Source organism: Cnephaeus nilssonii (genome assembly GCF_951640355.1).
Source record: "Cnephaeus nilssonii genome assembly, chromosome: 4".
In the NCBI taxonomy this organism is placed as follows: Eukaryota; Metazoa; Chordata; class Mammalia; order Chiroptera; family Vespertilionidae; genus Cnephaeus; species Cnephaeus nilssonii.
In genome coordinates, this window is record NC_137075.1 from 46,174,208 (window position 1) to 46,199,418 (window position 25,211).

Below are 25,211 nucleotides of genomic sequence, written 5' to 3' on the forward strand. Positions count from 1 at the left end.
TGCCTACCAACAACTACTTACTCATAATTTGCATGAATTCGTGCACTGGTGGGGTCCAGCTGGCCTGCCCAATGAGGGCCATCAGAAGCGGGCTGGCCAGGGTGAGGGTCTGCAGGTGACTGATCGGGGTCCAGGTGCCTGCTCGGGGGCAGGGCCAGCTGGGGAGAGGGTCCACAGGCATTCAAGTCGTTCTGCCATTTGGTCAATTTGCATATTACCCTTTTATTATATAGGATGTGTGTGTGTGTATGTGTATATATATATATGTATATATATACTAGAAGCCTGGTGCACAAAATTTGTGCATAGGTAGGGTCCCTAGGCCTGGCCAGCGATCAGGGCCGATCAGGTCCTTCCAGCTGCCAGCCAGGGCCTTCCTTCATTCTGTGCTGCCCCCTGGTGGTCAGTGCACATCATAGTGAGCAATCAAACTCCCGGTCTCCTGGTCGAACTCCCGAGGGGACACTTTGCATATTAGCCTTTTATATACATAGACTAGAGGCCCGGTGCACGAAATTCATGCACGGGGGAGGGGTGTGTCCCTCAGCCCAGCTGCACCCTCCAATCTCGGACCCCTCGAGGGATGTCCAACTGGTAGGATCGGGCCTAAACAGGCAGTTGGACATCCCTCTCACAATCCAGGACTGCTGGCTCCCAACTGCTCCCCTGCCTGCCTTCCTGATTGCCCCTAACTGTTTCTGCCTGCCAGCCTGATCACCCCCTAACCATTCTCCTGCCAGCCTGATTGCCCCTAACTGCCCTCCCCTGCAGGCCTGGTCACCCCTAACTGCCCTCCCCTGCAGGCCTGGTCGCCCCCTAACTGCTCTCCCCTGCAGGCCTGAGTCCCCCCAACTGCCCTTCCCTGCAGGCCCTGTCACCCCCAACTTCCCTCCTCTGCCAGCCTGGTCACCCCCAATTGCCCTTTCTTGCAGGCCTGGTCCCTCCCAACTGCCCTCCCCTGCTGACCTAATCACTCACAACTGCCCTCCCCTGCTGGCCTGATCCCTCCCAACTGCCCTCCCCTGCTGACCATCTTGTGTCCACATGGGGGCAGCCATCTTGTTTGTTGGAGTGATAGCCAATTTGCATATTACTCTTTTATTAGATAGGATTATCTAGTGGATAGCCCAAGTTGCAGATGTTTTGGACAGCATCCTTCCTACCAGAATATTTTATTCACTACACAAAAGCAACCTATTAATTAAATTTGTTTTAACACTATTTGTGCCATGCCCAGATTTCTTAATAATATATCCTGATTCTGGAGTGCTTAAGTAAAATATTTTATAAATAGAGGCCTGGTGTACCAGTGGGGTCCCTCGGCCTGGCCTACAGAGATTGGGCTGAAATCAACTTTCCGACATCCCCCAAGGGGTCCCAGATTGCGAGAGGCCAGTTCTCAGGTGACGCACCCTGGAATCGGGTTCCCTCCTCTCTGGTTCCGGGTGTGTCACCTGAGAACCACAGCTGCCATGTCACGGCAGCTCAGCAACTCCTGCGTTGAGCATCTGCCCCCTGGTGGTCAGTGCATATCATAGCTACCAGTCGGACAGTTGAACAGTCAGATAGTCACTTAGGCTTTTATATATATAGATATATAGACACATATATATATGTGGTGTGGGGTCTTTTTTTGCACATATATATTTTTAAACATACCTGAAGAAACACTGGGTACTTTATAGATATAATCTTTATTAACATGGTATCCCTGAGAGGCAAATTAAGGTATAAACATTATCCCACTTTACAGAAAAGGAATTGGAAGCAGGATGTCTTATACATAAGACATTTGGAACCAGAATTCATATCTGTTGATACCCCAACCAGTGCTTTCCCACAAGACTACATGGATATACTAAATATAGTAACCTCTCATTTAAAAAAACATAACATACTTCTTAAACCAAATCAGATCCTGAAGCATTGCTTCAGACTGGTGCTTCTTATATGTTCCTGTCTGCTTAGGTAATATAATTAAGATACCATCTCCCTTTAATTACTAATAAATGTTAGATTCTTTGTACTAGGACCCCTCAAAATCAGAGCCCTAATTCATATCTCATCTAACACAGTAAGCTATGAATTACAGAATATTCCTCTCCCCAATCTCATTCCAGCCACAGAACTCGAATTAAATGTGAATGTGAAACAGCTACCTATCCTAGGCCTTGGCCATCTGTTCACATTCCTCTTTCCTGACTTAACCATCAAAATATCTTCTCAAGATACTATAATTTCTGATCTTTGTCTCCCAAAGGAGCTAGTCACTGCAATTGCTCATTCTTCTCCAGTACCAGCTGTTTCCTTATCAATAACTACAGCACAGCACCTGATTTAACAGAGAAGATGGGAGCATCACCTCCTGATCTGCCTCTGGCACTCCATGTTTCAGCTGAGGCAATTCTTTCCCTGTCTCCTGCACAGCCCTGATCCTGAAATTTTGTGCTGCTCCAACCTTTATCCAAACTTCCTTAGTCTTTTATTTGCCCTCTGCTCCATCTGCACAAAACACCTTACTCCCCAATATTCCCATTTCTCATCCACTTAGCACTCAGTTTAGAAAGTTCATCCCATCCTAATTTACCCAATAATCTCCCCTCCTTTGAACACCTCCTGTTTTATGAAGACTCCCTGAACAAAAGGCAAATACCTCACATTTTGACAGCAAACTCAAATATATTAGATCTTAACATTTATGCAGTGTTACTACCTAGCTTTAAACCTTTGCAACTATACGTGTATACTTATTTTTTTGTCCATGTCAGTGTCATTTTAGATTGCAAGGACAGGGACTGTTTAATTTGTGCTGTACAGGACTCATCATACTACTATGAAAATATGGGCAATTAATGTAATACTATTCGATTATAAAGATCAGAATTACACTTGTGTTTAAAGAGCTGCTTTTCAATAGATTTATACAGTTGAATATATGCATGTGTGTGTGTGTGTGTGTGTGTATTGGACTCAACTGACCAAAGATCATCTGTCCTCCTTGCCATTAAGGTCAATAGTTGTTGGTTTGGTCCGTTTTCCCAATCCATGGCAATGTGGCAGTGGCTTCTGCTCCTTGTAGGTTAGGATTGAGCACCCACGGGGAACCTAACAGTAGACTACGTGTTTGGAGTGTGTAGGATATAGAGAATTCCCTGTTGGCAGCTTTAACTGCTTTCCCAATCATCACATCCAGTTGCCTTGCTCTCTGGGCTTCTAGACCAAGGAACAGATGAAATTCAGATGAAATGGACAGAAAAAAATTAAACTAGATGATGTAAATGGAGTATTTTTCTATTCCAGATCTTGTAGGACTTGAAAGAAACTAAGACATCCAGGTTTTATACCGCAATATTTATACAAGGTTTACATTGTTCCCCTATATAGAACACCCAGGTGAGAACCAAGATGGACATTAACTCTCCTTTAAGGCAAATGAAGAGTGTGCATGACAAATATAAAGGCTCCCCTACTTACAATGGGGCTATGTCCAGATAAGCCCATCATGAGTGGAATATTTGTAAGTTAAAAATGTCCTTAACATACCAAACATCAAAGCTTAGCCTAGATGATAGTTTCTATTGAACGTGCATCATATTCGCACCATCACAAAGTTGAACTATTGTAAATTGGGGACCATCTGTATTTCATTCTGGGCACAGGCTTAAGTGAGCAGGAAGAGTCATTCTTTTTTGTATTCCCATTACTGTATAAAGAGCTAGACCTACTTAATGAGAAAATTTCACAACTTCTCTCTGAAATGCTGCTGAATAACAGGATGAGTAAAGAAGGGTACTTGTTAGAGGATCTACTACTGTGTCTCTGTTAAGGAAACAGGAGCGGGATTGAAATCTTCCTTTCATTCTTAAGATGACTGCCTTGGGAATTTGATCCAGGAGAAAATGGAACACACTGTGGGGTAAATCCTAGAGTATTTCCTAAGCTAGTTGAGCACAGATAGGAGATGGATCTCACCACCATTGAAAGACTTTTCAAACAATTTCAAAACATTTATTGAGGTTCTTTTACTTTTTTTTAATAGATACTCAGTGGCTTACTTAGGCATTGATTGTTTCAGAAGTTTTTCTCGTGTATGGATTTCTCTGTGCTTATTCAGAGCAGAGCTTTTACTGAAGCACTTGCCACAATCATGACACCCATAGGGTTTCTCTCCTGTGTGGGTTCTATGATGTGCACGCAAATCAGAACTCTTACTGAAACTCTTTCCACAGTCAGGACACACATGGGGTCTCTCTCCTGTGTGTATCCTCCGATGTGCACTAAAATGAGAACTGTTATTGAAGCTTTTTCCACACTCTTCACATTGATAGGGCTTTTCTCCTGTGTGGGTTCTCTGGTGAATTATAAGGCTTGAGCTCTGATTGAAACGTTTTCCACACTCACTGCATTGATATGGTTTCTCTCCTGTGTGGATTCTCCTATGGGTGATGAAATTTGAACTGTCACGGAAACATTTCCCACAGTCAAGACACTTATAAGGTTTCTCTCCAGTGTGGATTCTCCGGTGTCTAATGAGGCGCGCACTCCGACTGAAGCTTTTTCCACAGTCAGCACATTTATATGGATTTTCCACTTGATGGGTTATCTGATGCATGAGGTGGGAGTTTGGACCAAAGCTTTTGCCATATCTAAGATATTTATTGGGTCTCTCTCCCAAGTAAGGTTTCTGATGACTTAAAACTTTATTCAAACTCCTCTCTGGGAGTGTGGGTTTTCTTCTTCTTTCTCCTGGGGTCCTTTCCCAGTGTCTTCCTGATCTACATTCAGTCTCACTGCCTTTACCGTGATTAAGATGCCGGCAAATTTTCCTTTCAGACCTTGCAAGTAATGTCCTATGTAGTTGTACTTCCTCAGAAATATCCCGTTTTAGATTCTCTTCATTCTCAAATCCAGCCTCAAAACCTAGCATGAGAATATAATTTTTAAAGTTATCCATTTCCTCAATGATTCTTTGCCAAGGTAAAGTAAGTGTCACACTAGATAATTAAAGATAAAAATTAGGGGGTTCTAGATCCTAAACAATTACTATCTATTAAAATTCCAGTGTTTTACTTTTCTACTTCGTAACCCATCACACATTTCTCATCTACATAGGGCTCTTTAGTATATTCTTTTAATTCTTCCTGGATACCCAGGATCTTGAGAAAATCTTCTCAGTGTAATAAGAAAAACCTGCCAGATTTTTAAAACTTATCACGTTTATACAGGAAAGACACTTTCTAATGCTATATTTTTTCCTCTTCTCAGGCTATTATGGTACTTTAGTTTATGTTCTTTGCCAGTAACTAAAGGGATTAGGAGGGAATGTCCAGGAAAACTCTGCGAAACTTGTATATCCAAAAGAGTTATATGTGTCCCCTTCTGCTCAAATTCCAATATATGTTGAGAATAAAAATAGGGTAGAAAACGATTTGGTGTCTTCCAAAGAATAAGCCTTCTGAGAGAAGAACTGTGCTAGGAAGTGTCTCACTAAAAACATTCTTCTCTGCCTATGGAAAGCTAATCACTAAATGCTCCAAAAGCACCTACTCTCATGCCAAAGCTAAGAACCAAATGCCAGGCTCCCCAGGCCTAGGCTTTGTGAACGAACTTGCAGATACTTGCAAAGTTTTAGTTTCAATTTACAGAATTTTCAGATATTTCAGATAAACTCTGGGTCCCAAATTTCCTGGACTAAATCTGAGAGCAAAAGAATGCTGAGTGTCAGTTTGTGTTCTACCTGTCAGCAGTATTTCTATCTAGAATCCAGATCTTAAGACATGCCCCATGAAATAGAGGTTCATCAGATTAAATGAAATCTCAGAACCTTAAATATGTAAATGTTTTGTGATCCTCCATGAGGGGTATTTAGCATTTCCTAAACCTAGAAGCCATTTTTTAGTGGAATATAGTAATACCCCCACGGAACTCATGCTCCATGGAACAACCTTAAAGAATCTTGATCTTAAGAACTTTTGGAAAAGAAAACTGCTCTTTATTGAATACTTACCATGTGCGCAAGCATTGGCTAAGTGCTTCACCATGGTACCTCATTTATAGCAACTTTCTGAGGTAGGTCTTCACAGATAAGTAAACTTACAGGATTAGGTTCTAAATTACTCAGCTTATAACCAACAGAGTCCAGATTTACATACATATACAGGGATGAGCAAACGTAGGTTTATAGTTGTGAGTATGCAAAACAGTTTATTCTTATATTATTTATTATTGTATTATTTATTTGTATTAGTCATATTATTATTATTATTTCATATCCTTATTTATAATTTATCTTTTAGGTATGATGGTTGGTAATTTAACCTACTTTTGGCCACCCCTGTACATGTATGACTCCAAAATCAAAATTATTCTTCCCAGGAGGGAAGCCATAGTGAAGTATTTTCTTCATAATACAGCAGCTAGGATTCGAAGGTCAATTCTTTCAGAAATCTCAGACTTTTGCATAAGTGTGTCTAAAGAAAGAGATTACCAGAGTTTCAAATATGTGTATAAAGCAGACATACAGCTGGTATATAAGCTGAAACTAGAACAACAAACAAATGAGAATGAACTTTTAAAATCAACTTCATCCTATTATGGGTACATGAATGCTACTGGGAAATGTTAACTTTCCGATTCCCTGCTAGGTAAACTGCCTAAAAACCTAGCAGCTCACATATAGATGATAGCAAATTTACAAAGTTTGCAACCATCTTGGATTGAGGCAAGTCAAGTGAGTAATTTACTTGCCCTCACTAAACTGCTTCAATAGACAGAGCACATGGGGAAGAAATGGGTGGTCACAAGAAGAATCCATGGGAGCTGGGTGTTAAGAGGCTTCAATCTCATGATGTTTTTTCCTAAATCCCACTGCCTCCCCTTTGCTATTCAGACCTTAAGAAGTAAAAGGATCTTACCACTGGGGCTCTGGAATAAGACTGGAGCACGCGTGATGACAGCCCCCGGGGGTAGCTCAGTATCCTCTTCATCATCCTCAGAATCTTCTTCTGAGGCCTCTTCTGCCTCCTCAGCTTGCTTCTCAGTTTCAGCCTCACTGGTCTCCTGGATGGGGCAAGAGGCTATGTCTTCTTCCTGGCCATCACTGAGTGGGACAGCAACCCGAGCACTCACCAAAGCATCCATCTCTTCAAAGAAGGGACAGGTCTCTGGTGCTTGGCCATTCTTGACTTTCCGATAGCTGGTCTGTAGGCTTTTAAACTTGGTCCGACATTGCTCTGGTGTCCGAAGGAACCCATATTCCCATAACCGCTCAGCCACTGCTCCATACAACTGGCTGTTGCGGTGACAGTTCCGGAGAGCTTCATAAAACTGAGTCTCACTAAGAATTGCAAGGTAAGTCTTCGTCTCTTCATAGCCCCAGTGTACACCTGCCACCAGAAGAGAAATTTCAGCACCAGGGTTTACAGCCTCAATTCCTTAATCATATCATCTGCATCTTTCAAACATGCTTTGAAAGTTTCCCACAGAATGACTCAAAACCCCAAGAAACAGTCTCTTTTAAAATCACACTACTGCCTAAACTCTTATTATGACCCTTCTTCACTTGCCACAATCTCAAAAGAAAAAAAGAAGCAAACCCAGCAAAGACCTGAAAGGGTACAAGATAAGGACCTGATAGTCATGCACCTTGTTGTTAGGAGAGGACTGGCAGAAAGAGGAAGGGAGCAGAGCAGACAGCATCTCCTGGCCTGAACACGTGCTAGTGCTGCAGGCCCCACCTGGGCAGTGCTTCATCAGGATGATTACAGACCCTGCTCCCTGAAGGTAACCAAGGTAGAGGGAAGGGAGATTCAAAGAGTTTTCTTCCCACTTGCGAGCCAGCTGGCGATTACATTACTTCTATTACCATCCACTCACTGAAAAGTAAAGAAGGGGAGGGGGAACATGGGGACATCTGTAATATCCTCAACAATAAAAATTTTTTAAAACAGTGTGGGGGGAGAATCAGAAGACAGAAAAAACAGTGGAAAGGATGAAAAGATAATGAAAATTATAGCAGCTGACACATGTGCCAAATTTGTGGTTTACTTACATTTATTCCAGTGACAAAAGAGGAAAATGAATGGGGGGAGGGGGAGGAAAAAGTAGAAGATAGGAAGATTAGAACAGAACTAAAGTAACATCAAACATATAATTTAAGAAATGGAAGCAAAAGATCACTGTTCACAGTGGAACTAAATTTGAGAGATGTAGTCCTGTTGCCATTCCCCATTTTACAGTTTGGGAAACAAACTTTGAAATGGTTAGGTAACTGACCAAGGGCATTCAGCTGATTAGTGGTAGGGTTAGAAACAAAGCCTCCTGACTGGTACTGTGGTGCCCTTTCCATAACAACATGGTTGTAAAAAGTACATTAACAGTAATAAAGGATACTTACAAAACTGTCCCACAGGCAAATGATATTTCAACATAGAGTGCTAAACAAGATTTCTTGCTGCAGGACTTTTTATTCCTCTTAAAATGCCAGTGTGTGTTGCGAATCTCATAGAGACTCAGAAAATGTTTCCCTAACTTTGGGCAATCCTTCACTATGCTATTCGAAGTAGAAAGGAACATACTGACTTTGAGATTTGGGGGAGTAAAAGATAAAGCACCAGTTCATATAAAGTTCTTAATATTAGTTCTTAAAGATAAAATAGTGCCAAGTTTTTTTCAAACTTCAAATATTTTATAACTAGAGGCCCGGTGCACAAATTCATGCACCAGTGGGTTCCCTCAGCCTGGCCTGCGTGATCGGGCCAAAACCAGCTCTCCGACATCCCCCGAGGGGTCCTGGATTGCGAGAGGGCGATTGCAAGAGGGTGCAGGCCAGGCTGAGGGACCCCACCAGTGCATGATCGAGGCCGGGGAGGGACGCGGGAGGTTGGCCAGCTGGGGAGGGACTGCAGGAGGGCTCCAGGGCATGTCCAGCCTGTCTCACTCAGTCCCAATTGGCCAGACCCCAGCAGCAAGCTAACCTACCAGTCGCCATCTGCCCCCTGGTGGTCAGTGCATGTCATAGCGACTGGTCGACCGGTCGACTGTCTGCCCCCTGGTGATCAGTGCACGTCAAAGTAAGCAGTTGAGTGGCCTTAGCATATCATTAGCATATTACGCTTTGATTGAACAGACGACCAGACACTTATCATATTAGGCTTTTATTATACAGGACCAGGAAAAATTTTTAATTTTTAAAAATGGAAGCAATGATATTCCTTTTCAGGACTCTCTTGAATTTGCTGAGTGTATTTCTTTAAAATACCTAAAATTATTCCCTACTTTCTATTATCTGACTTTCCCACAGAATGAAATATACATGGCATTGAGAAGTGCCTCTCTGTTCTCTAAGTGGCAAAGTTGGCAGATGACCTTAAGCTTCATGATTCCACATCCAGGCTCATAACTCCTTAAGTCTAATCCCAAAACCCCAAGAAGAAAAGCTTCTTACCACTTGGGCTTCGGTAAAGGACAGGTGCAGTCGAATTGTTGGGGTCCTGGGGGGTGGCTTTCTCACCCATTTCATCACTGTCAGACTCTTCCACTGTGACCTCTTCTGCTCCCTCCTCATGCTGCCAACTCCCTGGCTCTGGCTCCTCAGTCTCAGCATCACTGCTTGCCAGGCCAGAGTGAGAGGGTGCTTCTTCCAGGCCATTACTGGGCAGGGCAATGACCTGAGCACTCATCAGGGCTTCCATCTCTTCAAAAAAGGGGCAGGTCTCAGGTGGGTGGCCACTCTTGACTTTCCTATAGCTCTTCTGAAGACCTTTGAACTTGGTCCGACACTGTTCCAAGGTCCGGAGGAAGCCATACTCCCGGAGCCGCTCAGCCACAGCCCCATATACTTGGCTGTTTCGATGACAGTTTCGGAGAGCCGCATAAAATTCAGTCTGACTGAGAATTGCGAGGAGAGTTCTGGTCTCTTCATAGCCCCAGTGCACACCTGCCACCTTCTCATCCTCAAAGCCCCAGTGATCCTGACCCACCCAGCTGCTTTTCTCTCTCCTGGATGGTAACAGGTCAGCATGCATTTGTCTGTCTCCTATGAGACTGCCTCTTGGGAGTTCCTTTTCCTTGGAGCCCAGATCTGGGATCCAAGGCTCTCCTTGCTCCAACCTGGAGACCACACCAGATTTAGGAAATGGAAATCCTGCTTGCAGGAAAGCAAACAAAGGATGTCATAATTTGGACTGATCAGGAAAAAAAATATCTCTCTGAGTTCAGACCTGCCTTTTTTATTCAAGAGGCTTATAAAGAAAGTGTCTGCCCAGCCGGTATGGCTCTGTGGTTGAGCATCAACCCAAGAACCAAGAGATCGAGGTTCAATTCCTTGGTCAGGGCACATGCCAGGTTGTTGGCTCAATCCCCAGAAGGGAGCATGCAGGAGGCAGTCAATTGGTGATATTTCTCTCTCATCGATGTTTCTATCTCTCTGTCCCTCTCCCTTCATCTCTCTGTAAAACTAAAAAATATATATATATTGTTTTTAAAAGTGTCTAAGGAAATATTTTCAGAAAGTGCAATGTGTTAAAGAAAATGGGGGAAATACATGAAACCTCGAAAAATGAGAACTATTCATTTTCCAGAACAGGGTGATGAGAGAAAAGCTTCTGTTGTATGTTCAGAGCAGATAATTCTGTTCCAAATTGCTCCCAAGCCCTCCTGACCACTTGTAGGCAGGTCATGGCACTGCTGGGAACAGTTACCTCCTGTCTCCTATATTTCTCCACTTGGGGCTAGAAAATTAAACTCAGATTTCAAGTGGGAGGGAAACAGAGGGGAAATCGTCTTCAACTCATCTGTTTCCTTCATACTCAGTCACCAAGTTCTAAAGGTTTTTCCCTTAGTATATCCTCTATTCCTACTGCCACCATCCAAGTCTAGACTCCTCACCTTCTCACTCCCAGCTACCTGCAGCAGTCACTGTCCTACCTAGCTCCAGGCTCTTGCTTCCTCAGCTCACATGCTGTATACTGCTGGATCTTAACCCGAGTGCCTACTATACACTGTCCATATCAGGCTCTTCCCCTCCTATCCAAATTTAACCCATTCTTCAAGCTGTATTTGCCAATGCCCCCATGAAATCTTCCCTATAGCCCTCCTTCATCTTCCACTCTGTCAAACTCCTATTGTGCTCACATAATTGAGTAACAAGTTATTATTTAGCATTGTTTCAGTACAGTTCAGTCAGCACATATTTATGTTTGCTATTATGTTCTCAATCATATTATAAGCTCTTTAAGGATAGGCATCTTTCCTTATTGCAGAATGCCTTGCAAGGTGTTGAGCACATGGTAGGTGTTCACAAACTGATTAATTCTACAAGCCTATGTGGGGGATTGAGGGATTGCATCTGGATGACCAGAGACCAGAGAAGGCTAGCTGAGAAGTCTAGCATCTTGAATGATAAAGTCAAAATTCAGAACAACCTCAACAAGTTAAAGAAATGAATCAAGGAAAAAATCATAAAATATGGAATTTTAGAGTACAAAGAAGAAAAACAAGCTCTACAAAATCATGTACAAGAATAAGTACTACACGCAAAGACAATGGGGAAGGCTATGAACAATAACATTAAGTAATTAGTTGAGCTACACTGAATGAAAATAGTGAAATTCTGAAGTAAAATTCTTACTCTGCCTCAACCTATCAGAACCTCATTAGAATAATACACATAACTTAGTTCTCCATAATTGACATATCTGTAGAACTTAGTTTTCAAGGGAAAGTAACAAAAACTTAGTATGTCAGAATAATGGAGCTTCTGAGGAAAAGCTTAAAGAAACATTCAGTTTATTTTGGAAAATGAAAATGATTAAAAGGAAGATGTACCTTCAAGTATAGAAAATACATTTTATCTAGGAAATACCTAGTATCATCATTACCAAGAGGAAATAAATTCGTTCAAAGTTCTGACAAAAACTAGGGAACCATGCTCTGGCAGACTTACCAAGAGAGGAAATATAAGAATACTTCCTGCAGCGGAGAGCTAAACCATCTGCCTTCAGGAGGTAACCAACACCACATACTCTATCATTACCGCTCATTCCTGAAATCCCTTACCCACTCACTACTCCCAAACCCCACTTCCCAACTTAGAATGGCATCCTGTCTTCCCATATGAATCTACTCCTCACCGCTCCTTTGAAAAGGTCTGAGCTTCTCCTTTGTGTTCATCTGCTCCTGTGGTCCCAGGACTGGGCTTCTTGCCCTCTTTTTCTTGGGTACACCCCTGGACTGAGGTTCCACTGACTCCTGCCGAACACTTAACTCCCGTGATGATTTCAGGGGTGTCATCTTCTCCAAGCGTACTTCCTGCCCCTTCACAGAGACTGTGACCTAGAAACAACCCCCATTAATGGTCACTGCAAGGTTATTATGAGGGGCATTCCCAGAGGAGATTATTTAATACCCCGCAAAAAAGACCACCATCCTTTGGGGACATGGCTAGGGTTGTGGTTGGTGGTGGTAATAGCCAAAGGAGTCATTCTGATTCCATTACTGTTAGCTTAGAGCAGCTGGAACGCCAGAAGGAAAAGATCAAAATAGTAAACCCACTACAGGCTATCACATAACTCCCCTTTCTTCCCAATTAAATAAAACTGAATCTATGAATAACTCATGATGACAAGGTAGCAAAGATACACCCAGATAGCATCTCCAAGATAAGCTATATTTGAAAAAGTTACCTGTTCTGAGACCAGAAGTATAAGCATTACCAAGGGAGATTGTGTCCCTCTTTAAGTGCCTGTACCTTAATTTGGCCCCTTATCCTTGCCCCTGCCCAGTCACACACTTGTGAATTCCCCTCCCTTCTCACCGAACGTCCAGATCTTCCTGGCTCTCTTTCTAAATCTTCCACCAGAGCCACAGCCTCCTCTCCACTTTCTGGACATTGCTCCTGTGCCCACTTCTGGATCTCCCCAGGTAAGATGGTCAGGAACTGCTCTAGCACCAACAACTCGACAATCTGCTCCTTGGTGCGCACCTCCGGCCTCAGCCACCGACAACAAAGTTCCCAGAGTTGGCTGAAAGCCTCCCGGGGCCCAGCTACCTCGTGGTAATGAAATTTCCTGAAGCGCTGCCGTAAGGTTTCCGAGTTAGTGCCATTCCCTCTCAGAGTGGGTTTGGCCATCATTCGCAGCAGAAAGCAGCTTCCCTCCACTTAAGGGTCTGGGTTCCCGGGCTTACACCTCTCTTCCCATGTCGTTGAAGAATCACCTGCAGATGAGTCTCTCTCTGTAAGGAGCGTTTTTTCCTAGGGTAGAGAGAGATGGCACTATCAGAAGGAATATATTCATATGTCTAAAGTCTTGCCAGAGCTGTCCTGACTTCCCATATATATGCTCCATGTGGCCATCTGAGGTAGCACCAACTTCAGGATAGCAAGCCCAAACTGAGCATGGAGAGAAAACTTTCAAAAGCTGCATTTCCGGGCGACTTCCCAGGGCAGCCCGGCAAAACAGCAGAGAAAAGGAAATAGTCTGCTCTTCTTCCCCCACCCCCCAATTCTGATCCCATTTAGCTCCTCTGCCAAGGTTGCATTGTGAGTTCGAACCATAGGGGAGACCTGGAGCTCAGGAGCTAAAGGCAAGGCACCTTCCTGCTCCGAGGCAACACAAAGCCTCTGTCCAGCGGGTCGCGGCTGATCGCCCTCCGGCTCTCTACGTCCGCCCCGCCCCTGGACTCCACAACTACCAATTCCCACCCCAGACAAAAATCAAGGACTGAATCCAATACTGGGTCTTTGCTTTTCCTCACAGCAGAAGGGACCGCTCAGCAAATATTCGGGAACTACTGACGGGAAACCTCCCGACTGGAGAGGTTGGTTTTGGCTCCTGACGCGAGGGCCGGTGGGCTTGGGGAGAGCTGCACTGAGTTGGTGGGGGAAAAGGAGTCCGAGGGGGCAGCAGTCATGGGTCTCCTGAGGACGAGCTCGGGTACTGGCCGGGAGATCCGAGTGCTGCGGGGTTCGCGGGCGCGGAGCTCAGCTCAGGGAGCGGCGGGTGCGGGTTCCGGCCTCTTTGTCTTCGCTCCCTCCGGCCAGGTCACTATCCGCGGTGCAGTTCCCACCCCCCCCCCCCCCCACCCCACGAGACCTACTGGGCTAAGGTGCCCGAGAGCACCCTCCAGCCCACTCCTGGGAGTGTCTCTCTCTCGGGCTGTCCCTCAGGCCACTCGCCCCTCTGCCCGCGGGCCAGCCCCAGCCCCCGAGGTCAGCCCCAGGCCCGGCTCGCCAGCCCAGCCTTCCAGTCCAGCTCCCGAACCGGAAGTCCGTGCGGGTGACTCGGCCACAGAGGGCGCATGCGCGAAGCCAGCCGCCGCGACTCCAACTCCCGCGGAGCCTGGGCTGGAGCGGGCCCCGCCCGCGCCGTACTTCCGGGACGCGCCGCACCGTCCTCTCTCCGCTTCCCGGCCGCTCCCCCCGCAGCAATTGTCCCGGCGAGTGGGTTCAGGAGGAGCCGTCGATCCCGGGGGCCTGCGCGCGCGTAGAGAACGGAGCCTTGGATTCCGTGGTTGCCTGGAAGAGCGCCGGAGGAAGGAGCGACGTAGAAAGGGGCTCGAGTTCCGCCGTGGGCATGATCCACGAACTGCTCCTGGCGCTGAGCGGGTACCCAGGTTCCATCTTCACCTGGAACAAGCGCAGCGGCCTGCAGGTACCGCCCGGCTCGGAGCGCGGGAACCGGCGCGCCGGATGGGTGGGTGGACCTGAGCCAGTGCAAGGGGAGGAGTTTAGGGACCGAGGGCGGGGGCGTGTCCCTGGGCGGGAGCCTGGAGGGCGGTGCTCTGAGGGCCGACGTGGGACGGACGGACACGGGGTTAGAGAGCTGGGCCTGGGCTGGGGAACCAAGGCTGGCCCTGCCCGGCCCCGCCTTGGGGAAGGGAGAGAGAGACTCCAATCGGCCTAAAGTTGAGATTTGAGCGAGAGTTTCTGGGGAACTGGATGTAAAAGTGGGGGAGGCATTTTCTCGCATTTCACGCTTACACTCTTTTAAATTTTGAAAGCTAAACCAGCTACATAACGTTTTGTGTTTTTTTGGTTTTCTGTTTTTTTTCATAGCGTTTAACAGACAACAAGGGTTCAGCCAGTTTTGTTGAAAGAAAAAATGAATGTGTTTCTGTCAAAACCCCTTTCTCAGGAAATTCAGCACTAGGAGAATTTGGAAGGAGGCCTTCGTGTAACCAGGAATGTATGAGGAGGAAAGGCTATTATCTAATTTAATATGCATTATCTAATTTAATCTTAACCACCCATCTTCATATCACAGATTAACTCCCTGTGTCACGCAGCTAGTAATTAGCAAGCCTGGTCTTGAACCCAGGCCTGTCTGGCTCCAGTATCTCAACTACTCTTGTCTACTTCTGCTTCCAGTAATGTTATCTCACCCTCTCAATAAGTTAGGAACTAGGTATTGTTAGCTCCAGTTGACAAATGAGCAAACTGAAGCTCAGAATTTCATGGTGGCTAGTCCTGGTATTAGCAAGATTTGTATATAGCTTTGTTTGATGACAGTCATGCCTATTCCTATAAGAACTGGCAGTATAGGCTGGGGAGGAGGAGAAAAATAAACATTCTTGTCTATAAAACCTATAAATCAAAGCAGTTCCTCTTGTTATTATTTATTTTCCCTTGTAAAACTAGCACAACACCAGGCATATAGGAGGGACATGTACAGGAGTATTTGTGGGTGCTTTATGATCTGAAGTAAAAAGATAACAGTATAGGAAAGATAGCTGCCTTTCTTTCTTATAAAAAAGTCTCAATCATGTATTTTCCTCTTGAAGGTCTCAGCTTTAAAGTCACCTCAGAAAAACTTTTTCTGACCATCTCTTTAAATATCCTCCCATATGCCCTTCTTCTCTATTCCAGAAACTTGATTATTTCCCTTATAGGACTTTCCAGTCTTTCTCTCTCATAGATTGCCCATGAGGGCAAAGACCACTGTGGTCTTCAGAGATGTACCAGGAGTATCTAGCACAGTTTCTGCCTCAGAGTAGGTGTTCAGATACTTGTGCAAGAAAAGGCCACCAAAACCAGCAAATACTGTATACTTTCTGCAGAACAATAATTTTCACATTTCAATAAAGGGAAAAATAGTCGGAAATGCCCACTATAGATGAAAATCATCTTATTGTACTATTGAACATATATACATGTTAAGCTAAATACAAACTCAAGCATATTGTTCTTTTAACCAAATATTTTTTACAAAGTAAACAAAACCAACAAATTGATAATTGAAGTTAACATTGGCATTATTGACATTTTGGACTGTATAATTCTTGGTTGTGGGGGCTGTCCTTTGCATTGTGACATGTTTAGCAGCATACATGGTCTCTGCTCACTAGAGGCCAGTAATACCCCCTGAGTTATGACAACTAAACATAGCTCCAGCCATTACCAAATGTCCCTTGGGAGGCAAAAGTGCCCCTCATTGGGAACCACTGATATAATGTGACATATACTGTTGTTTTGCTGAAACTAAATTGCCAACATTGAGTTTGAATGACTTTGCTACAGATCTGGCTATTCTAATGTACAGAATGTCTGTAAATATTACTGGGTTGTACCAAAAGTTATCAGTAACTGTTTTGGTATTGTTTGCTATTTTAGAATACTAGACCTTCAACTTTTCTAAAACTGTGCCAAAAATCACTGCTCAAAATGCCAATTTTAATGGGAGTATCACTTGATAACTAGGTAGAGCTGTCCTAATAATAATAATAAAAAATTGCTTATATGTATTGAGTACTCGCTGTGTGCTTGGTACATATTATTTACATGTAATAATTTTATTTCTGAAAGCAGGGACTTGAACAGATATTTGTATACCCATGTTCATAGCAGTATTATTCAGAATAGCCAAAGGGTAGAAGCTGCTCAGGTGTCCATGAACAGATAAACAAAATGTGGTGTGTATGTATCCTATATAATAAAGAGGTAATATGTAAATTGACCCTCACACCATCACACAAAATGGCCACCCCCATGTGGCCAAAGATGGCTGCCACAAGATGGCCGGCAGGGGAGGGCAGTTGGGGGCAATTGGGCCAGCAGGGGAGCAGTTAGGTGTCCATCAGGCTGGCAGGGGAGTGGTTAGGGGGTGATCAGGCTGGCAGGCAGGCGAGCAGTTGGGAGCCAGCAGTCCCGGATTGTGAGAGGGATGTTAGACTGCCCTCGAGGGGTCCCAGATTGTAGAGGGTGCAGGCTGGGCTGAGGGACACCCCCCCCCCCTCTCCCAGTGCACAAATTTTGTGCACTGGGCCTCTAGTATATATGTATGTATGTGTGTGTATGTATGTATGTGTGTGTGTGTGTGTGTGTATATATATATATATATATATATATACACACACACATGTGTATATATATATGTATATATATACACACACACACACACATACATACACACACTTACATACAGACACACACACACACACGAATATTTTTCAGTCTTAAAAAGGAAAGAAATTCTGACACATACTACTGTATGGATGAAACTTGGAGACACTACTAAGTGAAATAAGTCAGTCACAAAGCACAAATATCGTATGATTCCACTTATTAGAGGTACTTAGAGTAGTCAAATTCATAGAGACAGGAAATAGAAGGGTGGTTGCCTGGAGCTGTGGGATGGGAGAATGGGGAGTCTTTGTACATGGGTACAGAGTATCAATTTGGGAAAATGAAAATGTTCTGGAGATGGATGGATGGTGATGATGGTTGCACAACAATGTGAATGCACTTAATGCCAAGAACTGTACACTTAAAAACGCTAAAATTGTCACTTTTATGTATATTTTGCCACAATTTATTTTGAAAATATGGGTTGAATGAATACATTTTCCCACTACTTTTTTCTACTTGAACTGCTGTGTAACCTTATATAGCATACTGGGCTACCATTTAAATTAAAAATAAAAACATGTATACTAAATGTATATGCCCAGTTATAAAGTTGCTTTTACAGTTTATAGTATACTACATTTATTTACATTTTTATTGAAATGAAAACATGATTTAAAATTTTATAGAGAATTTCTGAATCCTAAGAATATGTTTGAGAAACCCCTGGAGTTTGCTAAACACTTTGCTAAAGACAACTTTGTTGCAACCAAGTAAAAAACTCCTATCTTTAAAGACCATACCTGAAATATTGCATAAGAAACAGGTATAGTAACTACCTCTGAGGGGAGGTTGACTTATTTTTAATGTACACCATTTTGTGTTCTTTTTTGAATTCATGTTTGAATTCTTTACCATGTGTTACCACTTATTCAAGTAAAGAATTTATTAGGTCGGGGTGGGAAACAGCACCTTTGAAGTGGTTTGGAAATACTTTTGTTATCCAGAACTTAACACAGCTATAAGAGCACATATGTTCTTATGGGCATCTTGAGAAAGGAAACACTAAATAATACGGAGCATTTGAAGCACCTCAAAGACTGGCATGCAATGAATCACAAGCATCAGTGTTTTCAGCCTGCTTCCTCTCCCACAGGTGTCACAGGACTTCCCGTTTCTCCATCCCAGTGAAACAAGTGTCCTGAATCGACTCTGCCGGCTGGGCACAGACTATATTCGCTTCACTGAGTTCATTGAACAGTACACAGGCCATGTGCAACAACAGGTAGGTTCCTGTTCTCAGGGAATGTACACCTCCAGGGGGCGGGAGCTATGTTAAGCTTTCAGTGAATCCACTGGTAATTCATGTGAAATAAGTCATAAGAAGTTATAAATTTATCATCACTGGAATTACTCAAGTGAAGGCCAGGGGACTGTACCTTACACAAGGGGGAAATATACACAGGGATTAATTAGGCAGATTGGTGTTAAGAGCACATATGTTTTGCCTGGGTTTTAGAAGACCTGAATTAAATTATTTTGAGCTGGACCAGAGTTCCAATTCCAGAGGTGAAAACATGAAGTATTATTTCAAATTCCTTTGACACTCTGCTTCTAACTATCTTAGTCATGTTGAGGCAAGCAACTAAAGTCTTTCAGCTTCATTTTTTAAATTTGTAAATAAGAGTTAAACCAAAGAAGGTGGTTGGCACATAGTAAGTACTTAATAAATAGTATCCATTTTATGAATTAATTGAAAATCAATACAATGTAGAGGTCAAGGTTTTGTGCCCACACCATCATTCACTGGCCATAGACTGCTCAGCAGTAACCTAATGCTCAGTAACTAAGACCCTGTTTCCTTATCTATAGAATGAGGGTAATAGATAGTAAGTATCTCATAGGGTTGTGAAGATTAAACAAGGTAATTCATGGGAAATATCTGGTATATAGTAGGCACTCAAATTTTTTGAAAGAGATATTTTAAAGTTCTCTTTATTTTTAACAATCTGTAATTCTTATCAATGGTAAGTAAAAAGACTGCCAAATCGCCTGACTGCTGTGGCTCAGTGATTGAGAATCAACCTATAAACCAGGCGTTCATGGTTTGATTCCCGGTCAGGACACAAGTCCAAGTTGTGGGCTCGATCCCCAGTAGGGGGCATGGAGGAGGCAGCTGATTCTCATCGATGTTTTTATCTCTCCCTCTCCCTTCCTTTCTGAAATACATATATAACTGCCAAATTGTGTGACTGATTCAGTGATGACTATTTTCCAGTTGAAAGAGTGATTCTGGTTGAGGGGAAAGGTGGGGACTTCTACAAAGGAAGTAGAAGGATGCTTTTCTGAAATAACATAGTCAATACCCTCTGGCTCTATTATATAAATTGGGTCAACTGATGGTGGTTGGCATCAATTCAGTGCCAACAAGAATCCCCAATTTGGGGTGTGGTGAAGAAGGAAATGTTATTCAGTACAATACAGCTCAATTGTGATACAGCCCAGCTGTGGAACAGCTCAATTGTGATACAGCACAGCTGTGAGAGCCACACAGCTATAGAACAGCCCTGGGCCTGGCCCCTCTGTGGCTAGACAGCTCTGCTCCTCGGTGGTCATTGCTCTGGGCAGTTCCACTCTACCCTGCCAAGACATCTTTGGTGTCTTCAGTCTTCATGGAAGGGGAAAGTGTGGCCCTAGGTGATTTGGCTCAGTGGATAAAGCATCGGCCTGCAGACCCAAGGGTCCAGGGTTCAATTCTGGTCAAGGGCAGGTACTTGGGTTGTGGGCTCCTCCCTGGCTCTGGCTCTGGTTGGGACTTATGCAGGAGGCAACCAATTGATGTGTTTCTCTCATATCGATGTTTCGCTCTGTCTTCCACTCTCCCTAAGAAAAATACCCTCGGTGAGGATTAACAAAAAAAAAAAAAAAAAAGAGAGAAGAAAGAAAGGGAAAGTGTGCTCACCCTGGCTGTGTAGCTCAGTAGCTTAGAGTGTCGTCCTGATATACCAGGGTTGTGAGTTCGATCCCAGGGGTCAGGGCATATATAAGAATTAACCAATACCTGGGGAGACCTCGAACACCACCTGGGGCCCTACAGCCACACCGGCCAGGGACCAGCTGCCATGGCTGCGAACCCACGAACACCGAGACTCCAGCCTCCCTGGCCTTGGCTCCTAAAAAGTTTGTCCAGGGGGAGACAAAATGGTGGCCGAATAGATGGACGGGTCTGGCACCTCTCACGGAGCAGATAGGAGAAACAGCTGAATTGAATAACATCCACCTGGAATTGGCCAAGTAAACCCAGCTAGAGAGGCAATCCGTGGACAGAAAGGTCAGAGCTAGCTGGGAAACTGGTGGGATCGGGGACCTGGGCTGGAGGGAGAAACTCACACAGCCTGGACTGCACTGAACCAACACCTCGTCCCTTCGGGACAAGAGTAGCACTCAACTGTGGAACGGTGTACACAGGGCTGCTGGCAGTGGGGGACTCTAGACCTAAGCCCACAGCCGTGGGAGGCTGTGCCCAGGAAGGCAGCCTGAAGTTCTGCACCAGCCATGCAGTGCTGGGAGGAGAGAAACACACAACAGTGCAATTGCTCTGTCTTTATATTCTCCTTACTTTTACTCACTACACCCAGGATCTTTCAATTACAAACACTCGCCGTGGCTGCGGTGCAGGGGAAGGTGGTTTTGTGGAAGCTGGGGAAAAAATAGGGAAAGGTGATACAGAGGCCAGCTCTGGGACAGTCCGATCCCTCCAACCCTGAACAGACATTTTTCTCCTGGAGACCAGGCCCCTCCTAGCAGCCACACCCAGCCTTGAGCTTGGGCAGCGAAAGGAAGATTTGAAATACCCCCAGGGAGCCCTTGGGGTTGAGGGGCCATTTGGTCCCGGAAACTAATACAGAAACACGGCCACCTAAAGGCGGTGTCAGTAATAGACGCCTGTGTAAATAAAACTGAAAGCAGGTAGAGTGGTCCCTCCTGGCTGTCACCAAGGTTGTGGCATCTGACACAGAGGAGCTGTGGATCGCTGGGAGCTTTAACACGGTGCTGACTAGCAGGAAGCTGTGACATGGCAGATAGAACAATGGAAAGGGATCTTAGACCAGCCCCCATGGGACATTAAATACTCAGATGAAGCAAACGAACTTCACTACTTCGCTTTCTTTTTAACTTTTACTTAAGAAACTAAAATTTTTTTCTTTATTTTATTTTTTATTACTATTATTATCTTTGTTTTGATTTTTGGATTAGTGTTCTACATTCTATATTTTACTTTTTTATCATTACTTTACTTTATCTCATTTTTCCTTTATGCAAACCATTTCTTCCTAACTTCACTCTTTTTTCATCCTGTTTCTCTTCTCCTGTTCCTGCTTTAGTTTTTCTCTCTCCTTTCATTTTACTCCTTGCTAAAAATTGATCTTCTTCATCTGCTTTATTGATGCATTACTATTACAGTAGTCTCTATTGGCTTGCTCATATCTAATTTTCTCTCCCCTGCTCCAAGTTCATGCACCCTTCTCTTTTCTCTTTCTTCGCTAGCCAATTTTTTTTTTCTTGTTGTTGCTTGTTTGATCGTTTGTTAGGTTTTTTTTGTTTCTTATTTTATGCTTTTATTTTTCCTCTCCTTGCTTGTTATCTTCTACTAATAGCTTAATTAGTTTCAATCACCAAACTCAGGCCTATCTGCTGCTTACTCTATTCTCCTTTTTCAAAAATAGATGAATATATAGATAGATAGATTAAAGAAAGGGGGAAAACTTTTTAAATAAATTTTTATATATTTTTGAACATATATATTTTTAATTACTATTATATTTTTAAATTATTTTTTTAAATTGAGTACTTTCTTTTTTACTTCTTATGAACTCATTTTCTTCCTACCTCTTCTATACTGAATCATGACCATTCCCCCATTCATTCAATTTCTTTATCTTATATTCTGGAAATAAGCTCTGCCCCTTCAGATTCAGCTACCCTCCTTTTTTTTCTTTTTTTTTTCTGGGGATTTGTTCTTTGCATTTTTTGGTTTAGTTGTTGGTTTTGTGGAGTTTTCTCCCCATATACGTATATATGTATTTTTTTCCTTCTTCTCTTTTTTCTTTTCTCTTTCTTTCTTTCTTTCTTTCTTTCTTTCCCCTTTTTCCTTCATTTCCCTTTTTTTCTTACCTTTTTTCCTTTTCTAAATATCATTTTTGTGCTCTATTCTCTCCTCGAATTCTCTTTTCTCTGGTGGTCACCTTTATTTGGGGTTATTGGTGTCGTGAATACATTCGTGTTTTATTCCCTCTGTGTCATGTCTTGTCAAGTTGTATTTTATGCCTTTTGGTCAACGTGGTAGAGAGTGAGCCACATAGTCAGACACCCTGAAAGGAGTGAAAATGCAGAGATAAAGAAATAACCCCCACATGAAGGAAAAGGAGGAATCACCGGAAAAGGAAGTAAATGAAATGGAGGCAAGCAATTTGTCAGAGAAAGAATTCAGAGCAGTGGTCATAAGGACACTGAAAAGGATGGAAGACAACTTCAACAACATGTGTAAAAATCAAGAGGAAATGAAGAAGAACCAAAAAGAAATGAAGAATGACATTGCTGCAATAAAGAACTCAGAAGAAAGCATCAACAATAGATTAGAAGAAGCTGAGGACGGCATCAGTGAGCTAGAAGACAAGGTAGGAAAAAACACACAAGCAGAGCAGCAACTGGGGAAAAAAAACTTTAAAAAACAGGAGGAGAGCCTAAGGGAGCTTTAGGACAACAGGAAACAAAACAACATCCGCATAATAGCAGTAGCAGAAGGAGAGGAGACTGAGCAAGGAATAGAAAACCTGTAAGAAATAATGACAGAAAACTACCCTGATATTGGGAAGAAAAAACTCACACAAGTCCAAGAAGCTCAGAGTCCCCAACAAGATGAACCCAAAAAGATTGACACCAAGACACATCATAATTAAAGTGGCAAGCACCAACAACAAAGTAAGAATCTTAACGGCTGCCAGAGAAAGACAGAAAGTTAACTACAAGGGATCCCCCATCAGACTATCAACTGATTTCTCAACAGAAACACATGAGACCAGAAGGGGATAGAATGAAATATACAAAGTGATGCAAAGCAAGGGACTGAATCCAAGCATGCTATACCCAGCAAGGCTATCATTCAAAATTGAAGGTGTAATCAGGAGCTTCACAGACAAAAAAGGGCTAAGGGAGTTTATTACCACCAAACCATCAATGCAAGAAATGCTAAAGGGACTGCTATAAAAACAAGAAATAGAAAGGGAAGAAGGAACACGGGCATAAAGAATAAAAATGGCAACAAACAAGTACCTATCAATAATAACCTTAAATGTAATTGAATTAAATGCTCCAATCAAAAGACAGAGGGTAGCTGAATGGATAAGAAAACATGACCCATATATCTGCTGTCTACAAGAGACTCACCTCAGAACAAAGGACTCACACAGACTGATAGTGAAGGGATAGAAAAAAAATTTTTAGGCGAATGGAAATGAAAAAATACTGGGGTAGCAATACTTATATCTGACAAATTAGACCTCAAAGTGAAGGCCATAACAAGAGATAAGGAAGGCCACTTCATAATACTAAAGGGAGCAATTCAACAAGAGGATATAACTCTGGTAAACATATATGCACCCAATGCAGGAGCACCCAAATACATAAAAAAAATCTGAAAGATATCAAGGGAGAGATCAACAGCAATGCAGTCATAGTAGGGGACTTTAATACCCCATTGACACCACTGGATAAGTCCTCTAAATGAGAAATCAGCAAAGAAACATCAATCCTAAATGACTCACATGATTAGATGGACTTGATTGACATCTTCAGAACATTTCACCCCAAAGCTGCAGAATATACATTCTTCTCAAGTGCACATGGGACATTTTCAAATATAGACCACATATTGGAACACAGGCAAAGTCTCTTCAAATTCAAGAAGATAGAAATCATATCAAGCATCTTCTCAGACCACAATGGCATAAAATTAGAAATCAACTACAATAAAAACAATGGGAAAAAAATCAAACACTTGGAGGCTAAATAGCATGCTATTAAATAATGATTGGGTTGCCAAAGAGATCAAAGAAGAAATAAAAAGCATCCTGGCAACAAATGACAGTGAAAACACAACAATCCAAAATCTATGGGACACAGCGAAAGCAATCCTGAGAGGGAAGTTCTTAGCTCTACAGACCTACCTTAAAAAAAAAAAAAAAAAAAAAAAACACAAGAAAAAATGGTAATTATCTAACTCTATAACTCAAAACAATTAGAGAGCAACAAGAAAAGCCCAAAGTAAGCAGAAGGAAGGAAATAATAAAGATCAGAGTGGAAATAAACAACATAGAGACCAAAAAACAAACAAACAATACAAAAGATCAATAAAACCAAGAGCTGGTTCTTTGAAGGGATAAACAAAATTGATGAACCTCTAGCCAGACTCACCAAGAAGCAAAGAGAGAGAACCCAAATAAACAAAATCAGAAATGAAAGAGGTGAAGTAACAACCATTCCCACAGAAATACAAATGATTATGAAAAAATACTCTATTCCAACAAACTGAACAACCTAAACAAAATGGACATACTCTTAGAAAAATACAAGCTTCCAAAACTCAATCAGGAAGAATAAAAAAATCTTAATAGGCCAATACTACCAAAGAAATTGAAACAGTAATCAAAAATCTTCCAGGAAACAAAAGCCCTGGTCTGGACAGCTTTACAGGGGAGTTCTACCAAGCATTCAAAGAACTAAAACCTATCCTCCTCAGACTATTCCAAAAAATTCGAGAGGAAAGCACACTTCCAAGCTATTTCTATGAAGCCAGCATCACCCTAATCCC

The 25,211-nt window shown here is 42.9% G+C and overlaps 2 protein-coding genes across 4 annotated transcripts in view; one reads left to right on the plus strand and one right to left on the minus strand.

The window, feature by feature from the left end:
• Positions 1-310: 310 nt before the first annotated feature.
• Positions 311-14,243, minus strand: ZSCAN29 (zinc finger and SCAN domain containing 29). 3 transcript variants are annotated; one of them, XM_079769312.1, is made up of 6 exons: positions 13,797-14,243; positions 12,815-13,252; positions 12,132-12,333; positions 9,446-10,144; positions 6,915-7,385; positions 311-4,920 (listed from the first exon to the last, which is right to left on the minus strand). In XM_079769312.1, the coding sequence occupies exons 2-6, from the start codon at positions 13,130-13,132 to the stop codon at positions 4,052-4,054; spliced, it is 2,559 nt and encodes an 852-aa protein (XP_079625438.1). In that variant the 5' UTR covers positions 13,133-13,252; positions 13,797-14,243; the 3' UTR covers positions 311-4,051. The 3 variants fall into 3 exon arrangements, with proteins under 3 accessions (XP_079625438.1, XP_079625437.1, XP_079625436.1); XM_079769311.1 differs by having other exon boundaries at positions 13,756-14,243; XM_079769310.1 differs by having other exon boundaries at positions 13,735-14,243.
• A 186-nt stretch (positions 14,244-14,429) lies between these two features.
• TUBGCP4 (tubulin gamma complex component 4) overlaps positions 14,430-25,211 on the plus strand; it is a 49,811-nt gene continuing 39,029 nt past the window's right edge. Inside the window, exons 1-2 of the mRNA XM_079769316.1 lie at positions 14,430-14,651; positions 18,498-18,626. Coding sequence (XP_079625442.1) covers positions 14,574-14,651; positions 18,498-18,626 — 207 coding nt within the window. The 5' untranslated portion in view covers positions 14,430-14,573. The remainder of the gene's footprint in view (positions 14,652-18,497; positions 18,627-25,211) is intronic.